The sequence below is a fragment of the Vidua chalybeata genome, chromosome 22 (assembly GCF_026979565.1).
Source record: "Vidua chalybeata isolate OUT-0048 chromosome 22, bVidCha1 merged haplotype, whole genome shotgun sequence".
NCBI classification, from domain to species: domain Eukaryota; kingdom Metazoa; phylum Chordata; class Aves; order Passeriformes; family Viduidae; genus Vidua; species Vidua chalybeata.
The window spans coordinates 2,608,410-2,623,128 of NC_071551.1; the positions used below are offsets into that span (position 1 = coordinate 2,608,410).

Sequence of the window (14,719 nt, forward strand, 5' to 3'; positions counted from 1 at the left end):
CACGGACACTCACTCACACTCACACTCACACTCACACTCACACTCACTCTCTCTCTCTCTCTCTCCCCCCCTCCCCCGCCGCCCACGTGCAGCCCCGCACGCGCCGCCGCCCCCCGCGCGCCCCTTCCCACGCCGCCCCATTCGCGGCCCCCTCGGCCCCGCCCCCTCCCGGCGCGGCCCCGCCCCCCGCGCCGCCCGCCGCCCAATGGGCGCGCGCGGCCTCGCGCCGCCCCCGCCCGCCCCTTTAAGCGCCGCTCCGGCCCCGCGCCCCGCGCAGCGCCCCGGCCCCGCCGCCCTCACGGCCCCGCCGCCCGCACGGCCCCGCCATGGACACCGGCAGCAAGGTGAGCCCGCGGCCCCCGGCCCCGCGATACACAACCGCGGGCCGCCCCCACACACACACACACACACACACACACACGCGCGGCGGCTGCTGCTGCTGCTGCCGCCGCCGCCGGCCGCGATCACCGTTTCGCTTTATTTTGCGCCCGAAGCCCGAGCGGAGCCCTCCCCGGAGAGCGGCCGATGCCGGCTCTGCCGCTCGCAGCGCGCCCGGCGGCCGCTTTTGGGCTCCTGAAAGGCGGAGCCGCGATGGACCGACCCGGTGCTGTCCCTTTTGACCCCGTTTGGGTGGCCCTGGAGCCCAGCAAGGGCCGAGGCGGCTTTTGGGGGGTGCGAGGTCGGGGGAGCCCCCCCGGATCTCCGCAGTGTTTGGGTTCGGTCCGGCACATCCCGCCTGGAGCTTCTGACCCAATTCCTACCGATTTATGGCAGACTGTGAGCTATTGAATGCTCCGAGCTCTCCCGGCCGCTCGGCAGCAGCCGGGATCCCCCAGCACCCTCCCCATCCCAAATTAATTAATTTAGATTTAATCTGGGGGGTAAAAGCCCGGAACGATCCTGGTGGTTAATTCTAACAGGTCACTGACATCAACCCCCATTTGCTTCATCCCAGCCACCAAAATATTCCCGTCCCTCCAGATAACTCCCATCTGGAAAAGGTTGGGATAAATACAACTGGTTTTGGATTTTTTTTTTTTTTTTTTGCGGGGGGGGGGGGGGAATGTGTTAGGAAATTGGCTGCGTGGCGGCACGAAGTGTAATTAACCCCAAAATCGTGATTTTATCCGAATTAAAGATGCGACGAGAACGATCCCTCTTGGTATTTTCCCCCCTGGAAAACTCTCCTCTCACCTCCTCCCCATTTTGAGCACGAAATGCACATTTTTCTGGAATGTAGGGATCTATATCTATACCCCCTGTCTCTTTTGCGATTCCCCCGGGGGCCGCAGCGCCTGTTTTCCAGGATGAGTGGTGGGATTGGGGGTGGGAGCGGGAACGTGCCGGCCGGCAGCGCGGTGATGGGGGCAGGAATTAAACGCAAATTTGGTCTCGTACCCAAGAAATCCGACGCACTTAACTCCCGGCTTCCCGAATGGAGCCGGAGTCGCGTTCCCGCTGCTTTTCCAGCTCTGTAACCCGCCCGCCTTGGATGGATTTGGGTTAGAAATGATTAATTTTTGTGAAGGTAATTAATTGTAAGGTTGATTTGCTGAGTGCTGATGGGTGACGCTTCCATCCAGAGTGTGTTTTGCATGGAAAAAAAAAAGGTATTTTTCATGGAATCAGCTGGCGGTTGGGAGGTGGGGGACAAACTCCCCTTCCCAACCCCCTTTAGATTTAATAATTAATATTATTAACCCAGGACGTGTGTCTGTGCGTGGGGGGACGTTGCACATTCCCTGTGTTTTTCCCAGCTCATTCCATGCAAAAACGCCTCCCGTGCTGGTCGCAGTTGCAAAACTCGCCGGGATTGTGTCGTCGTCCCTGGATGACCTTTGAGTAGGGAAGCAAAATAAACAAAAAACCAAATTCCGCCACTCCGGTGCTCCTTCTCTTCTCTCGCCCAGCCCAGATCCCACCCGGTCCCCACAGCGTGACCCCCAGACGCTCTGCCTTTAAATCCCCTCCTGTGGGTTTGCAGTGGACCTTTCCTGGTTTTCGGTGGGGGTGTGAGCTTTTCCCGGGTTGGGAGGTAGCTGCAGCCGTGTTATCCATGTGCCCTTGCTCCCGGGATTGTGCAAATGAGTGTGCAAGGGGCCGCACCGACTGCCCACAGCCCCTCTTCCATCCCCGGATGGGGCCACCCGGGAGCAGCCGCTGGGCTGCTCCTTAAACCCTCATGGGTCATTTTAGTGGTGTCTTTGTCATGTGGATTTTCCCCAGATTCCCTCCCGAGACCCACTTCGTAACTATCATTTGGATTTTTAAGGAATTACTAAATTTTCTTGCTCCACGGGACAGACAGCATCCCAAAATCCTCCACGATGGAGTGAAAAAAAACCCCGGGATGTCCTCCTGGGACCTTTGGTTTTTTTTTCATGTTATTGCTAATTTGCTTTTAGAGAAATTATTAATACACTGGATCCATGAAACAATCAGCGTCCCAAAAGTGCCCAAATCCTCCTGCACTGGAGTAAAAGAAGTTGAAATTCCCTCCTGGGACACTCTTTAAAATATTATTTAGAAGGAATGATGAATTCCTTGTTTTTCATGAGGCAGCAACATCCCAAAATCCTCTGTGCTGGAGTGAAAAAAGTTGGAATTCCTTGCTGGGCCACTCTTTCAATATCTTTATATTAATATTTTAATATTATTGTTTTGCTTTTAAAGGGATTATTCATTCCCTTGATCCATGAAGTCCTTCCAGGCTGGAGCATAAAAAATAAAGGGTTAAATATAAAGTTGTAGAGCCGAAGGCAGCGGGTTTGGGGGGCCCCTGTCGCGCCCCCTGGATCCTCCTCAGAGCGTCCTGGCTTCCGTGTTGGAGCTGGGGAGGAAGCAGGAAGCAGCTAAAAAGAAAACAAATAGTATAAATTTATTTAAAACCTGTCTTTCCTATAACATAGAGGAATTTATTAGGGATAAAACCAGGAGTTTGGGGTCTAGCCAGGCTTAAATAAGTTTATTTTATGGAAATAAGAGGGAATTTGTCCCAAAATTCCTGATAAAGATGCTTTTTCCTGCAAGGAGTTAAAAAATCTCACAGCCCCACGTGGGATTTGGCAGGAGCTGCCTGGGCAAAGCTGCCCTTAAAAATCGACTTTTCCCTTTATTTAATTATTTCCCCCCCCCCATTAAACTTGCCTTTAATGGCGAAGTTGAAGTTCAAGCCGAAAGGCTCCCGGATCGGAGCCGGGGCAGCGTGTTTGGACTGGGAAGGGAGCGAGGAGCTGACTCACCCTGACCCTGCTAATGACGAGGAGCCTCCAAAAAGCAAACTCCCTGCCAGTTTTACCGTTTCATATCTTCAAACTGCTGGAATTTAATGAAAATACAAGGGGTTTTTCTGCTGGAATTTAATTTTTTTTTTTTTGTAGCTATGAAATGTTCCCTTCTTCCAAATGTTAAAATAGAAAAATGAGTTTTCTTTTTTTTTTCTTTTTTTTTTTTATTTTTTTTTTTTATTTTTTTTGGTAGTGGCTGGTGTGGGTGCATCAAGCTGTTGTTACCTCTCACCTTCCTGGAGCAAAGTTCATCTGGCTGCCGCATCCCCATCCCTGGGGGCATGACTCACCTGTGCCTGCCCTACCTAGGGGAGCGCCTGGCAGTTCCTGGGGTGCCCTTTAGCCAGGAAAAGGCAAAATCGGGACACAAACATGTCAGGGTGATCCCCCAAAACCAAAGGAAATTCACTCCATCCCCCAAACCTCCCAGTTCCCTCCAAACTCACTTAAATCCCCCAAATCCCTCATTTTAAAATAAGGTTTCCCCAAGCAACAGGTGCTTTTAGCATTCCCATCCCAGGTTTTTGGGGGATGGATAAGGTCCCAGTTAGAATTGTGGGATTTTTGGGGCTTTTTCTGTGTTTTCTTTTTTTGGGACACCACCAACTTCCCAGCCTGTTTGTGCCCTCCCAAACACAGAGGAGGTGTTTTCTCCTCGGGGTGGATTTACTCTGAAGCACCAACCAAATCCAAGTGCCAAAACCTCCCTGATTAGTTGTGGTGGGGCCAAGCCTAATTAATGAGCTTCATTAACGGGCCTGGCTTCATTCCCTCTGCTTTTCCCCTGGGAACTTTCACGCGGAGGGAGGTGGTGGCCGGAGTGGCAAGGTCAGGGAGCAGCGTTAAATCCATTATTTATTAAAAGAAAGAGGAGAATGGTTCTTAAACATAAAACATATCCTTTTTGTGGGGGGAGTTGGAGTCACCTCCCCTCATTTAGACGGGATCTGAGGCATTGATGCCTTGGGAATATTAATCCAAGACACCCTGGGAGCATCCTTGGGGTGACATGTTGGTGCTTAGGGAGAAACCCCTCCCACCCCCCTCAAATTAAGGAGTTTATAAATTTCACGTGGCTCATCCCAAAGCTGATTAAGCGGGAATGTCGGATCCTGGTTCTAGTGCCGGGAAAATCTCCTGCCTGGGATAATTGGGCCGCTAACGAAGGTGGCCCAAGCGCTGGCCTGCCCTGACCCTGCTCCCAAACAAGGCTCTGATTGTTGCTCTGGCTCAGGCGGGAGGAAGAGGAGGCCTGGGAAGGCTTTGCCAGCTAACCAGGGTTTTGCTCAGCGACTCTTAATGAGGCTCTGATGGCTTCCCAGAGCATCCTCGGCCTCCAGCACGGGGGCTCCTCCGTGCCCGGGAGTGGCTGGTGCTGGCCCGGAGCCTGATGGTCACGTAGAGCCTCTGAGGGGACCCTTGGAGCCCTGATAAAACCCCTGGCCCCCTCCAGGGCTGAAATTCCTGGAATCCCCCAAACCATGGGGTTTTTTTAACCCCCAAAATGACATTTTTGTCATTATTTTTCCCCCTTGGCACCAAAACCAGTGGGTTTTCTCTTTTATTCTGAATATTTGTACTCGCCGCCTTCCCAGTGTCCCGTGCAGCACCCTGGTGTCGCTGTGGTGGGAGAGACGGGGCCGTGGGGATCACAGATTGAACCCCTTTTCCCTGTTTTCTGGCAGATGACGGCTCGCCTGATGCTGGCTGTGGGAGGAGCGGTGCTGGGCTCCCTCCAGTTCGGATACAACACCGGCGTCATCAACGCCCCGCAGAAGGTGAGTGCTCCCAGAACCCTCCGCAGGGAAATTCCAGCCCCTCTGTCGCAAAATTCCACCCCCCTCACCCCGTGTCCGAAAACAAACCAGCCTCTGCTGCCAGCCTGGCTAAAATAGTACATCCCACTAGGCAGCTTAGGGCCGTAATGGGATTTGAGAGGGAGTTATTTAGCTCCAGCCTTCCCAGGAGAATTTGTTTCCTCCTTGCTTGGCGCTTTTGTTGGGAAAAATCCCAGCAGTGCCTGCAGGATGCTCTCTGGGTGTGGCCGGTGGAACTTTTCACCTCGGCTCTTAGTGAAGGTCTGGGAGTTAATTAAAGTTTGAGTCATCCCGAGTGGCTGCTCTGACCAAGAGCTCTGGGTTTTGCATCCCTGGCACGATGTCTTGGGAGGAGGGAGAGTCGGCTGGGAAGAGCTCTAAGTGGGATGGAGTGCAGGAGGTGTTGGGTCCTCCCCTCATGTACTGCCAGGACCCTCCTGCTGCTGGTAGATACCGGTGGTCCATGGAAAACATGACTTTTCCCAGATTTGGTGGCTGTTTGAGGTGTTAAGCACTTGGAAAATAAGCTCAGAATTCCAGTGTGGTGCTTGCAGTGTTCCCTGGGCACAGCTCTTGTGCTGGGATAAGGTGTGGAGGGACAGCTTGAGCTCTGTGGGAGCAAAGCTGTCCTCAAGTGTCATCACCCCAAAGAATGCAACCCACTGAGGCAGGATCCAGCTGCCAGAGTTTAATCCCGTCCCAGTGAGTGCTTCTGGAATGTCACCACGAGCATTGAGAAAACTCCTCGTGGGATAGAAGACCCTGTGGAAAAACTCCCCAGGCCCCCTCAGTACGGGTAGAGGAAAAAAGCCAGGGATTTGTTCAAGGTGTTGCATTACATAGTATTGAATCCTACGTTCAGTTCCTGGGGCTCAAGGCTGCAGCTCCCCCCCAGAGCCTGCAGGATGCTGCTGAAGGCCTCCTGAAATATCCCAATGCCTCCTTGCCTTCACGTGCACTGGTCCCACATGGGGGATGGCCCTGAGCACACTGCCTGGGAGATGGAGCAGTGTTGGAGCTGCTGGAGCTGGGAATCCCTGGGATTGCACTGAGGAACTGCTCCCTGGCATCTGCCCTCGCTTTCCCGAGCTCTGGCACCGTGGCAAGAGGGAATGCTGTGATCACTACCTTGGTCAGAGCCACATCCCAGGAGGAGCTTTGGTTCCCTGGACTGAAGGATTTCTCTCCATCCTCTCCCAGCTGGCTGCTCTGGGTGACATGGATGGTCAGGGATTAGCCGTGCGCTTCCCGTGGGACTCGCTCCGGTGCCTGCAGCCCCCAGCAAATCCAGACACTCATGATGGGTGTTGCCACAGTTTTCCTCATGATTTTGGGGATGAATCCCTTGGGCTCAGGCCAGGAGGAGTCACATGGTGCAGGACAAGTTACCAGTGTTGAGGGGAAGGATTTGGGATGCTCCGTGTGGGAGCATGAGGGGAGGTGGGATGATGAGGGTTTTCCTGGGCAGCAGGATGTGCTGGACACAGGGGGTCATCCCAGCTTTAAGGATCTGGACACATAAAGTGTGGTGTTGGGATAGGGACATGTGACTGTGCAAGATGGAATGCGCTGGACTTGGAGTGGGGGTGCATTGGGATAAACTGGGGCACGGTTGGGATGCAGGATGGGCATGCATGGAGGTGCAGGACTGGGACAGGAATGCCTCAGGATGCATTGAGGCACAGGATGGGGATGCAGTGGGATAAACTGGAGTGAAGGGTCGGGATGAGAAGGCCCAGAGATGCAGAGTTGGGATGGGGATGCATTGGGCACAGGTTTGGGATGCACTGGTATTGAGATTCAGGGAGCTGCAGGGTGGGGATGCATCACAACACTCAGCTGAAAAGGGGGAGAAAAGCCCCAGTTTTGGGGAAAACAATTTTTTTTTCTTTGCCTTTCTCCCTTTAAACCCATTTTTTCACTTCTTCCTCTCCCAAAAAACCATTGTGTTCTCCAAAGCATCTTCCCTTTTTTTCAGGAGGAAGGGGCAGGAGGGGCTGTAATTTTCAGGTAACCCCTGGGCCTACTGAGAGCCTGAGCCAGCCCAGACTTCTCCAATAATCCAAACATTATTTTGGAATTATTTTGGGAATACTGGTAAAAGGGGGAAAAGCATCCAAACCCCTGGGTGAAAGAGAAGGGAACAAAATCACTTAAATATGAAACTTCTAATGGTTTACATGCTTTGGAAGAGGAACGACTTGGCAAAATAATGATATTATTGGGACCTGTACCCAGCCCAATGTATATTTCTTGTGCTGTCTCTGCCAGGGCTCCTGTTTGGGCTTGGATTGATGGGAAAAGTGGAAAGTGAAGCACAGTGGTGTAAATAGTGAACTGGGAGAGAAGCCATTCAGAGCAGCAAAATCTTGGAGTCACCTGAGGCCCAGCAAAGCAGGGAATCTCTGGAATTTCTGCTCCTTCCAGCTGGGCTTGGTGGGGTGTTATGGAGCCCTTTGCTGTGGTGGTCTGGGGATGGGTGTCCCTTAAATCCTGGTATTACGAAGGATTTGGGTTGGAAGGAACCTTAAGGGGGTCATTTAAGCCACTTTCCCAGCCATGGGCAGGAACAGGAACTTGGTGAAGCTACCAGTGATGGGCTAGCTTTAAAAATACCTCAAAAGTATACAAAAAGTATATATTTTGTATATAAAAAGATGCAAAATTTGTATAAAACCACCTAAAATTCACAAACCAGGCTGTCCTTGGTGTTTCAAACCGAGGCCTGTGCTGGGTGTTGGCATCATGGTCCTGCAGAACCACGGCAGAGATCTCGTGTTATGGAATTCATGGGGGAAAAACGTGGAAATGCAACTCCACGAGTACCCAAGGGGATGGGAGCTGCCCTGTGTTCCTCCCCTTCCTCTGCAGGGCCAGTGCATCTCTGGCTCCTGCCCTGCCCTGGGGAGCAGCGTGACCTCCCCATGCCTGCCCAGCGAGTTTGGCGCCTCTCCCGCCGTCTCTCTCTGGGCAGGGCGAGCCCAGAACCCGTCCGGCTGCATTTCCCCCACGTATCCCAGCAGGTTCCCTCCCTTGGGCTGGAGCCGAGCCCTGGCCAGCAGCTCCGGCTCCGGTGACGCATTGTCTTGTGAGCCGCGGTGGCCGCGGAGACTCGTCCCTCCGGTGGCACGGCTGGAGCGGGGGCGGGCTTGACGCGGGGTTGGGTTTCTCTCCTTGTTCTCCAGGTGATTGAGGACTTCTACAACCGCACGTGGCTGTACCGATACGAGGAGCCCATCAGCCCCGCCACCCTCACCACGCTCTGGTCCCTCTCCGTTGCCATCTTCTCTGTCGGGGGCATGATCGGCTCCTTCTCTGTGGGGCTCTTTGTCAATCGCTTTGGAAGGTGAGCTCCGAGCCTGGTGGGGAGATTGTGCTGCCTCACCCCGCCCTGGCGTTCCAGGACTGCTAAGGGCTGACCTTGGTGTTCTCCTGGTGCTCCTCACCTCTCTCCTCCATCCCTCTCCAGACGCAATTCCATGCTGATGTCCAACATCCTTGCCTTCGTGTCAGCTGTCCTCATGGGCTTCTCCAAGATGGCTTTCTCCTTTGAGATGCTCATCCTCGGCCGCTTCATCATCGGCCTCTACTCTGGCCTCACCACGGGTTTTGTGCCCATGTACGTGGGTGAGGTGTCCCCTACTGCCCTGCGGGGAGCCTTGGGGACCTTCCACCAGCTTGGCATCGTCCTGGGCATCCTCATTGCACAGGTGAGCACTGGAGAATTTTTGGAAGGGTTCCCCCTTTCTTTGATCCTGACACTCCTTGGGATGCAAGGTGCTGTGGATCTGAAAACCTGTCACGTGGAGCTGGGGTGGGAGGGGTGAAGCTGGAGCTCAGTGGGAGTAGCGATGCTGTGGGATCTGAAGGTTTGGGATGGGTAGCATTGTGATATTAACATCTCTTGGCCGCCTGGAAGTAGCACAGCAGTCCCTCCAATGGCTGTTCCAGCTTGGAGCACACCATGAGTTGCAGAGTTGTGTCTAACCAGGACTTTTCCAGCTGGGAATGGTGGCTCAATCCCTCTACTCCTCCTCAGGTGTTTGGTTTGGACTTGATCATGGGAAACGACTCTCTCTGGCCGCTGCTGCTGGGCTTCATCTTCGTTCCTGCCCTGCTGCAGTGCATCATCCTGCCCTTCGCCCCTGAGAGCCCCCGGTTCCTGCTCATCAACCGCAACGAGGAGAACAAAGCCAAGAGTGGTGAGTGACCCCTCTGCAGGGCCCACCCTGGCACTCTGGAGGGTCCTCGACATCTCCTGACCCCACCTCTCCCTCTCAGTCCTCAAGAAGCTGCGAGGCACGACAGACGTGAGCAGTGACCTGCAGGAGATGAAGGAGGAGAGCCGGCAGATGATGAGGGAGAAGAAGGTCACCATCATGGAGCTGTTCCGCTCGCCCATGTACCGCCAGCCCATCCTCATCGCCATCGTCCTGCAGCTCTCCCAGCAGCTCTCAGGGATCAACGCGGTCAGTCTGGGTGGGGTCTGAATGCCAGGGGTCAGCTCGGTTCACCTACAGCTCCAGGGCCTGACTTGGGGCACCTCCCTGCCCTTTGCAGGTCTTCTACTACTCCACCAGCATCTTTGAGAAGTCGGGGGTGGAGCAGCCTGTCTATGCCACCATTGGCTCTGGCGTGGTGAACACAGCTTTCACGGTGGTCTCGGTGAGTTTTGGCTCCCCTAGAGTGGGGGGTGGGAAGGGAAAGTGGGAGAAGGGGCCTTTCCTGCAGGCTGGGGAGGTGCTGATGGATCATGTCCATCCCACAGCTCTTCGTGGTGGAGAGAGCCGGACGCAGGACCCTGCACCTCATTGGGCTGGCAGGGATGGCCGGATGTGCCATTCTCATGACCATCGCCCTCACGCTGCTGGTGAGTGCTGGGGAGGCTGGGAGGAGGAGGAGGAGGGATGGTTGGGGAGGAGGAAGGACTTATTCCTCCTTGAAGCGATGGCTGAGCACTCAGTCCCCATTGTCACATCTCTCCTGAGCTCCTAGAATTCCAGTTTCCAGCTCATGGCTCCTGTGCCAGCACCAGCTGAGGTGTCCAGGTGCCATGTCCCCTTCATGGCACCAACCTTCTCCCTCTCCCTTGGCCTAGGACCAAATGCCCTGGATGTCCTACCTCAGCATTGTGGCCATCTTTGGGTTTGTGGCCTTCTTTGAGATCGGCCCAGGCCCCATCCCGTGGTTCATCGTGGCGGAGCTGTTCAGCCAAGGCCCCCGTCCCGCTGCTTTCGCCGTGGCTGGGCTCTCCAACTGGACCTCCAACTTCATTGTGGGAATGGGCTTCCAGTACATTGCGGTAATAATGGCTGGGGTACTGGGGGCGTGGGGGATGTGGCTGGGGACACGGGGATCTGGGAGTCCCAGAGGAACCCCAGCAATCCAGGGGAATCTCAGTCCCAGCCTGTCAGACTGTGTTGGTTCAGGGTGGATCCAGATCCCAGTTCTGGATCGGGGATGGAAACAGTGTCCAGCTACATCCTGATGCTGGATCCCTGTGCGGGATCCCATTGCTGGATCCTCCTGCCAAATCCCGGATCTGGCTGCTGGTTCCTGGTGCTGGATCTCAGGTGTGGAGCCCTGGTGTCAGATCTTGGTGCCAAATCCTGCTGCTGGATCCAGTGTTGAATTCCAGGGCCACGTTCTTGAGCCCTAAAACCTAGGCTGAGGTGGTTTGGTTGGGTTAAGATCCCTTGGGAAGAAGGACTTGGGGCTGGAGGAGGATCTCGACTCAGTGTTTCTTATGCAACTCGAGATGTTCCTTGAAAGGAGGACCTGGGTTTTGCATGGTCATGGCAAATGTGGGCAGGGTGGTACCAGCTGGTCCTTCAACTATGGCCCATCACTCTATGTCCAGAGATGGGAACAGAGCTGGGGAAGGGTTTGGAGCAGCAGGAGCTGCTGGGGAGGCTCAGCCTGGAGAAAAGGAGGCTCTGGGGGGACCTTCTGGCTCTGCACAGCTCCTGACAGGAGGAGGCAGCTGCGGGGGGTTGGGCTCTGCTCCCAGGGAACAGGGACAGGAAGAGAGGACCCAGCCCCAAGCTGTGCCAGGGGAGGTTAAGATTGAATATTGAGAAAATTTCTTCATGGAAAGGGTGGTCAGGGAGGTGAAATCACCATCCCTGGAAGTGCTCAAAAACATGTGGATGTGGCACCTGGGGGCATGGGTTAGGGGTGGACCTGGCAGTGCCGTGTTGGTGGTTGGGCTCAGTCTTGGAGGGCTCCTCAACAACTCCATGATCCTGTGACCTCCATCCATGTGCTCACCTCCCCTTTTCCCTTCAATCCCAGCAACTCTGTGGCTCCTACGTCTTCATCATCTTCACGGTGCTGCTCGTGCTCTTCTTCATCTTCACCTACTTCAAGGTGCCGGAGACCAAAGGCCGGACCTTTGACGAGATTGCCTCAGGCTTCCGGCAGAGCGGGGGTGGCCAGAGCGACAAGACCCCGGACGAGTTCCACAGCCTGGGCGCTGACTCGCAGGTGTAACCTGGACCCCCGGCGCCACCGCCCCCCGGACACGGGGGGACTTTTTAAAACACTTTGTACAGACCCCAGGCAGGAGGGAGTGGTGGGGGGGGTCTGGCTCCATCACCCCTTCTCCAGCCTCCCCCAGTGGTTTACTGGGGACAGACTGACCTATTTTATTATTATTATTATTATTTTTTTTTCTGCTAGGAACGAGTTTTATTTTATTTAATTTTTTAGTTGGTTTCGCGTCCAAGATTTCAAAGCCAATAGGTGTTTTAAAACCCAGCCACGCAGCCCCCACCAGCAGGAGGGCAATTCCCTGTTTTTTTTATTGATGACGCGATAGTTATTTAACGGAAAATCACGTAGAGGAAGTTTTTAAAAAGCTGGAAACTTATTATTTTTTAACATTCTAATCGTAGAGGGAAAAAAAAAAAAATCACATAAATTGACTAAATCTAATATTTTTAAAAAAAAAAAACCTGCCAAGAAAATGAGTCATTTTTTTAAAGTCTCCTTGATTTCAAGCCCTGCGGTGGGTTCGTGGACGGGGACCTCCCGCCCGGGGCAGCGCGGAGGACGGAGCCGTCCGGATGGATCGGTTGGAAAGGTCAATCCGTTGTCGCAGGCTCCTCTCCTTTCGCCTGAATTCCAGCTAGGAGGGGAAAACGGGAGAGGGGGGGATGTGTTCTTGTTGAATTTTGGGATTAATCTCGGCAATATTTGCCCGACAGTGAAGCGCCAGCGGCAGCCGCACACGACAACATCCCCCTCCATCACCACCCCCATCCCAGGACTCACCAAAATCCAGCACCGCATGGATACAGCTGTTTCCTGCTCTGTGTATAGACTGGAAGATATTTATATTATATATATTTTTGTTCAATGGTTGTTAATAGTAGACATTTAAGTTATAGCGTTTCTGATTTGACAAGCCAAGTACTGTAAATATTCTTGGAGTATATTCACACTGTATAATGCATACAAAAGGTACAGAAAAAGGTTATAGTTTCTATAGCAACTAAGAAAAAAAGCTTGTACATGGTTAGGATGACTTTTGTATAGTTCTGCACTGTAGTTGTATCTATTGCACTGAATTTCAGGCTGTAGTATATTAAAAAAAATACACATGAAAAAATACTGTCCTTTTCAAACAAAACTGAAAACACACACAAAAAAAAAGCATTTCCCTGAGTGCAGCTGGTGTGGGAGCTCCTGGCACATTCCCAAAGCCACAGGGAGGGTTGTTTTTTTGTGTTGTTTTTTTGTTTGTTGTTTTTTTAAAATAGTATCTTTTTTTAAAATGTATTTGTTTGGTTTGGAAGTGATGACACTTGACCACACATGAAAGAAAATAAAGGGGGTGGGGGGTGGGATAAAATAAATCTCTTTAAAAATGCCCATTCTCAGTTGGTTGTGGCACAGCCTCACCAAGCTGTGGGGGTGTGTGTGTGTGGTTTTTAAGCAAATCCCTGCAGTGAAGTGCCAAGGGGAAGGTGTGTGGTGTGAACAATAAAGGAGAATGTGAGCAGCCACCCAGCCCCAGTGTCCTGTGCCTTTATTTCTCCGAGCCAAACTTTCCCTGCCCTGCCAGGGGGTGGGGGGGGTGTCTGGGAGTGCGTGTCCCTGCAAGGCTTTTCCACCACAGGAACGACTCACCTGGTTGCAAAATACCTGCTCTGGGTGTACAACCAGATTTTAATTGCCTGGAGCAGCCTGGGCTGGGATCACGGGGGGGACCTGGCTGGAGCTGTCGTGCCCTGTGGATCCCAAACCTGCTCCTCTTACCCAGGACAGAGCCTTGGTCATGCTGTGAGCACCTGAGCAAGGGAAGGGAGGGAGGAGGTTGCTGCTGCTCCATGGATTTGGCTTTTTTCCCCTCCAGCTGAGAAGGGGCGAGAGCTGCAAGCCCGAACACTTTCAGGCAAAGAAATGCTGATCTTGGTCACTTCAGGCTTTTTTTCTATTTATTGAAGCAGCTTTTTGCCCTGCAGGGTATGGCTGTTGTAGGAATCACTCTTGTAGTGTCTTTAAGAGCTCCCCCAGAATGTTCTTTCTATGCCCAGGGCTCCTCTCCTCACTCTGCTGTTTCGTTCCTGGCTCCAGGAGATGCTCAGCCCTGCACAACCTTCATTTCCAGGCTGGGTTTGTTGTCGAACGTTCGGAGCAGCCGCACGGCCCTGCAGGCTCAGCCTGGGAGCACTGGAAGGATTACAGCCATGACCAAGCTCCAAATCCCTGGTGACCCAAATCCTTGTGCCCTGGGGCACTGTGCCAGCAGGCACAGCTCCCCAGCATCCCCCACCCCATGGCGGTGATCATTCCAGCCCCTTCCAGCACCCCCCACCCCTTGGAGATGATCGTTCCGGCCCCTTCCAGCATCTCCCACCCCATGGAGGTGGTTATTCCACACCTGATGAGGTGGAGAGACCACCAGCATCTCCCACAAGAGTGTTGGGAGGTCTCTAGCCCTTCCCCAGGCCTGTGCCGTGCACCCCGAGCAGCCTTATCCCACCCTCTGGAATGGAACGTGGCTGAACCTGCGGTTTTCCCTTCCCCAGCAGCAGCAATCCCTGCTAATTGCTCAGGCCCCAGCTTGACGAAGCGTTTACAAAGCGCACTTGACTCCAGCCCAACTCGGCAAGGCAATTAAACACCCTCATAAATCCTCCTGCAGTAAATGAGCCTTAATCGGAGCTCGGGGCTCAGCCCGGCACAGGCCGAGATTCCCTTCTCCCCTTTCCCAGCCCTGATGGATCACGAACACGGCGGCTGCACCGCGCTTCCCACCCTCCCCACGGCCTCTGGAGCCTTCTGGCGTCTGGCCCTGCTCTGGTGTCCCTGTCCCTTCCCCCAGCTGGTCACTCTCTTCCGAGGGGTCTCGCTGTTCCCTGGGGCAGGAGCCGGCTGGGAATGGGCCTCGGGGCTGGTGGCAGATCCAAGGGGATGTCAGCCCTCTGCCAGGAGGAAACTACATCTCCTTTAGGTTAGAATCCCCTTTTCATTCTTTCTCTCAAGACTGCTTAAGAGTCCCTCATGCCTCCCGTGGTCCCTCCTGGATGGAAGTTCTTCCCGTGAAACTTCTACCCGTGGAACTGGAACAAAGGAGTCTCTCAGTGCCCAGAGCTATGAGAAGCTCTG

The 14,719-nt window shown here is 53.7% G+C and overlaps 1 protein-coding gene across 2 annotated transcripts; it reads left to right on the forward strand.

Annotated features, from left to right (window-relative positions):
• Positions 1-262: 262 nt before the first annotated feature.
• Positions 263-13,117, forward strand: SLC2A1 (solute carrier family 2 member 1). 2 transcript variants are annotated; one of them, XM_053963060.1, is made up of 11 exons: positions 263-344; positions 4,973-5,065; positions 8,290-8,450; positions 8,574-8,814; positions 9,144-9,306; positions 9,386-9,573; positions 9,665-9,769; positions 9,873-9,974; positions 10,203-10,406; positions 11,399-11,590; positions 12,313-13,117. In XM_053963060.1, exons 1-11 carry the CDS (start codon positions 327-329, stop codon positions 12,313-12,315), a joined length of 1,470 nt encoding a protein of 489 aa, XP_053819035.1. In that variant the 5' UTR covers positions 263-326; the 3' UTR covers positions 12,316-13,117. The 2 variants fall into 2 exon arrangements, with proteins under 2 accessions (XP_053819035.1, XP_053819034.1); XM_053963059.1 differs by having other exon boundaries at positions 11,399-13,117.
• The last annotated feature ends 1,602 nt before the right edge of the window (positions 13,118-14,719 follow it).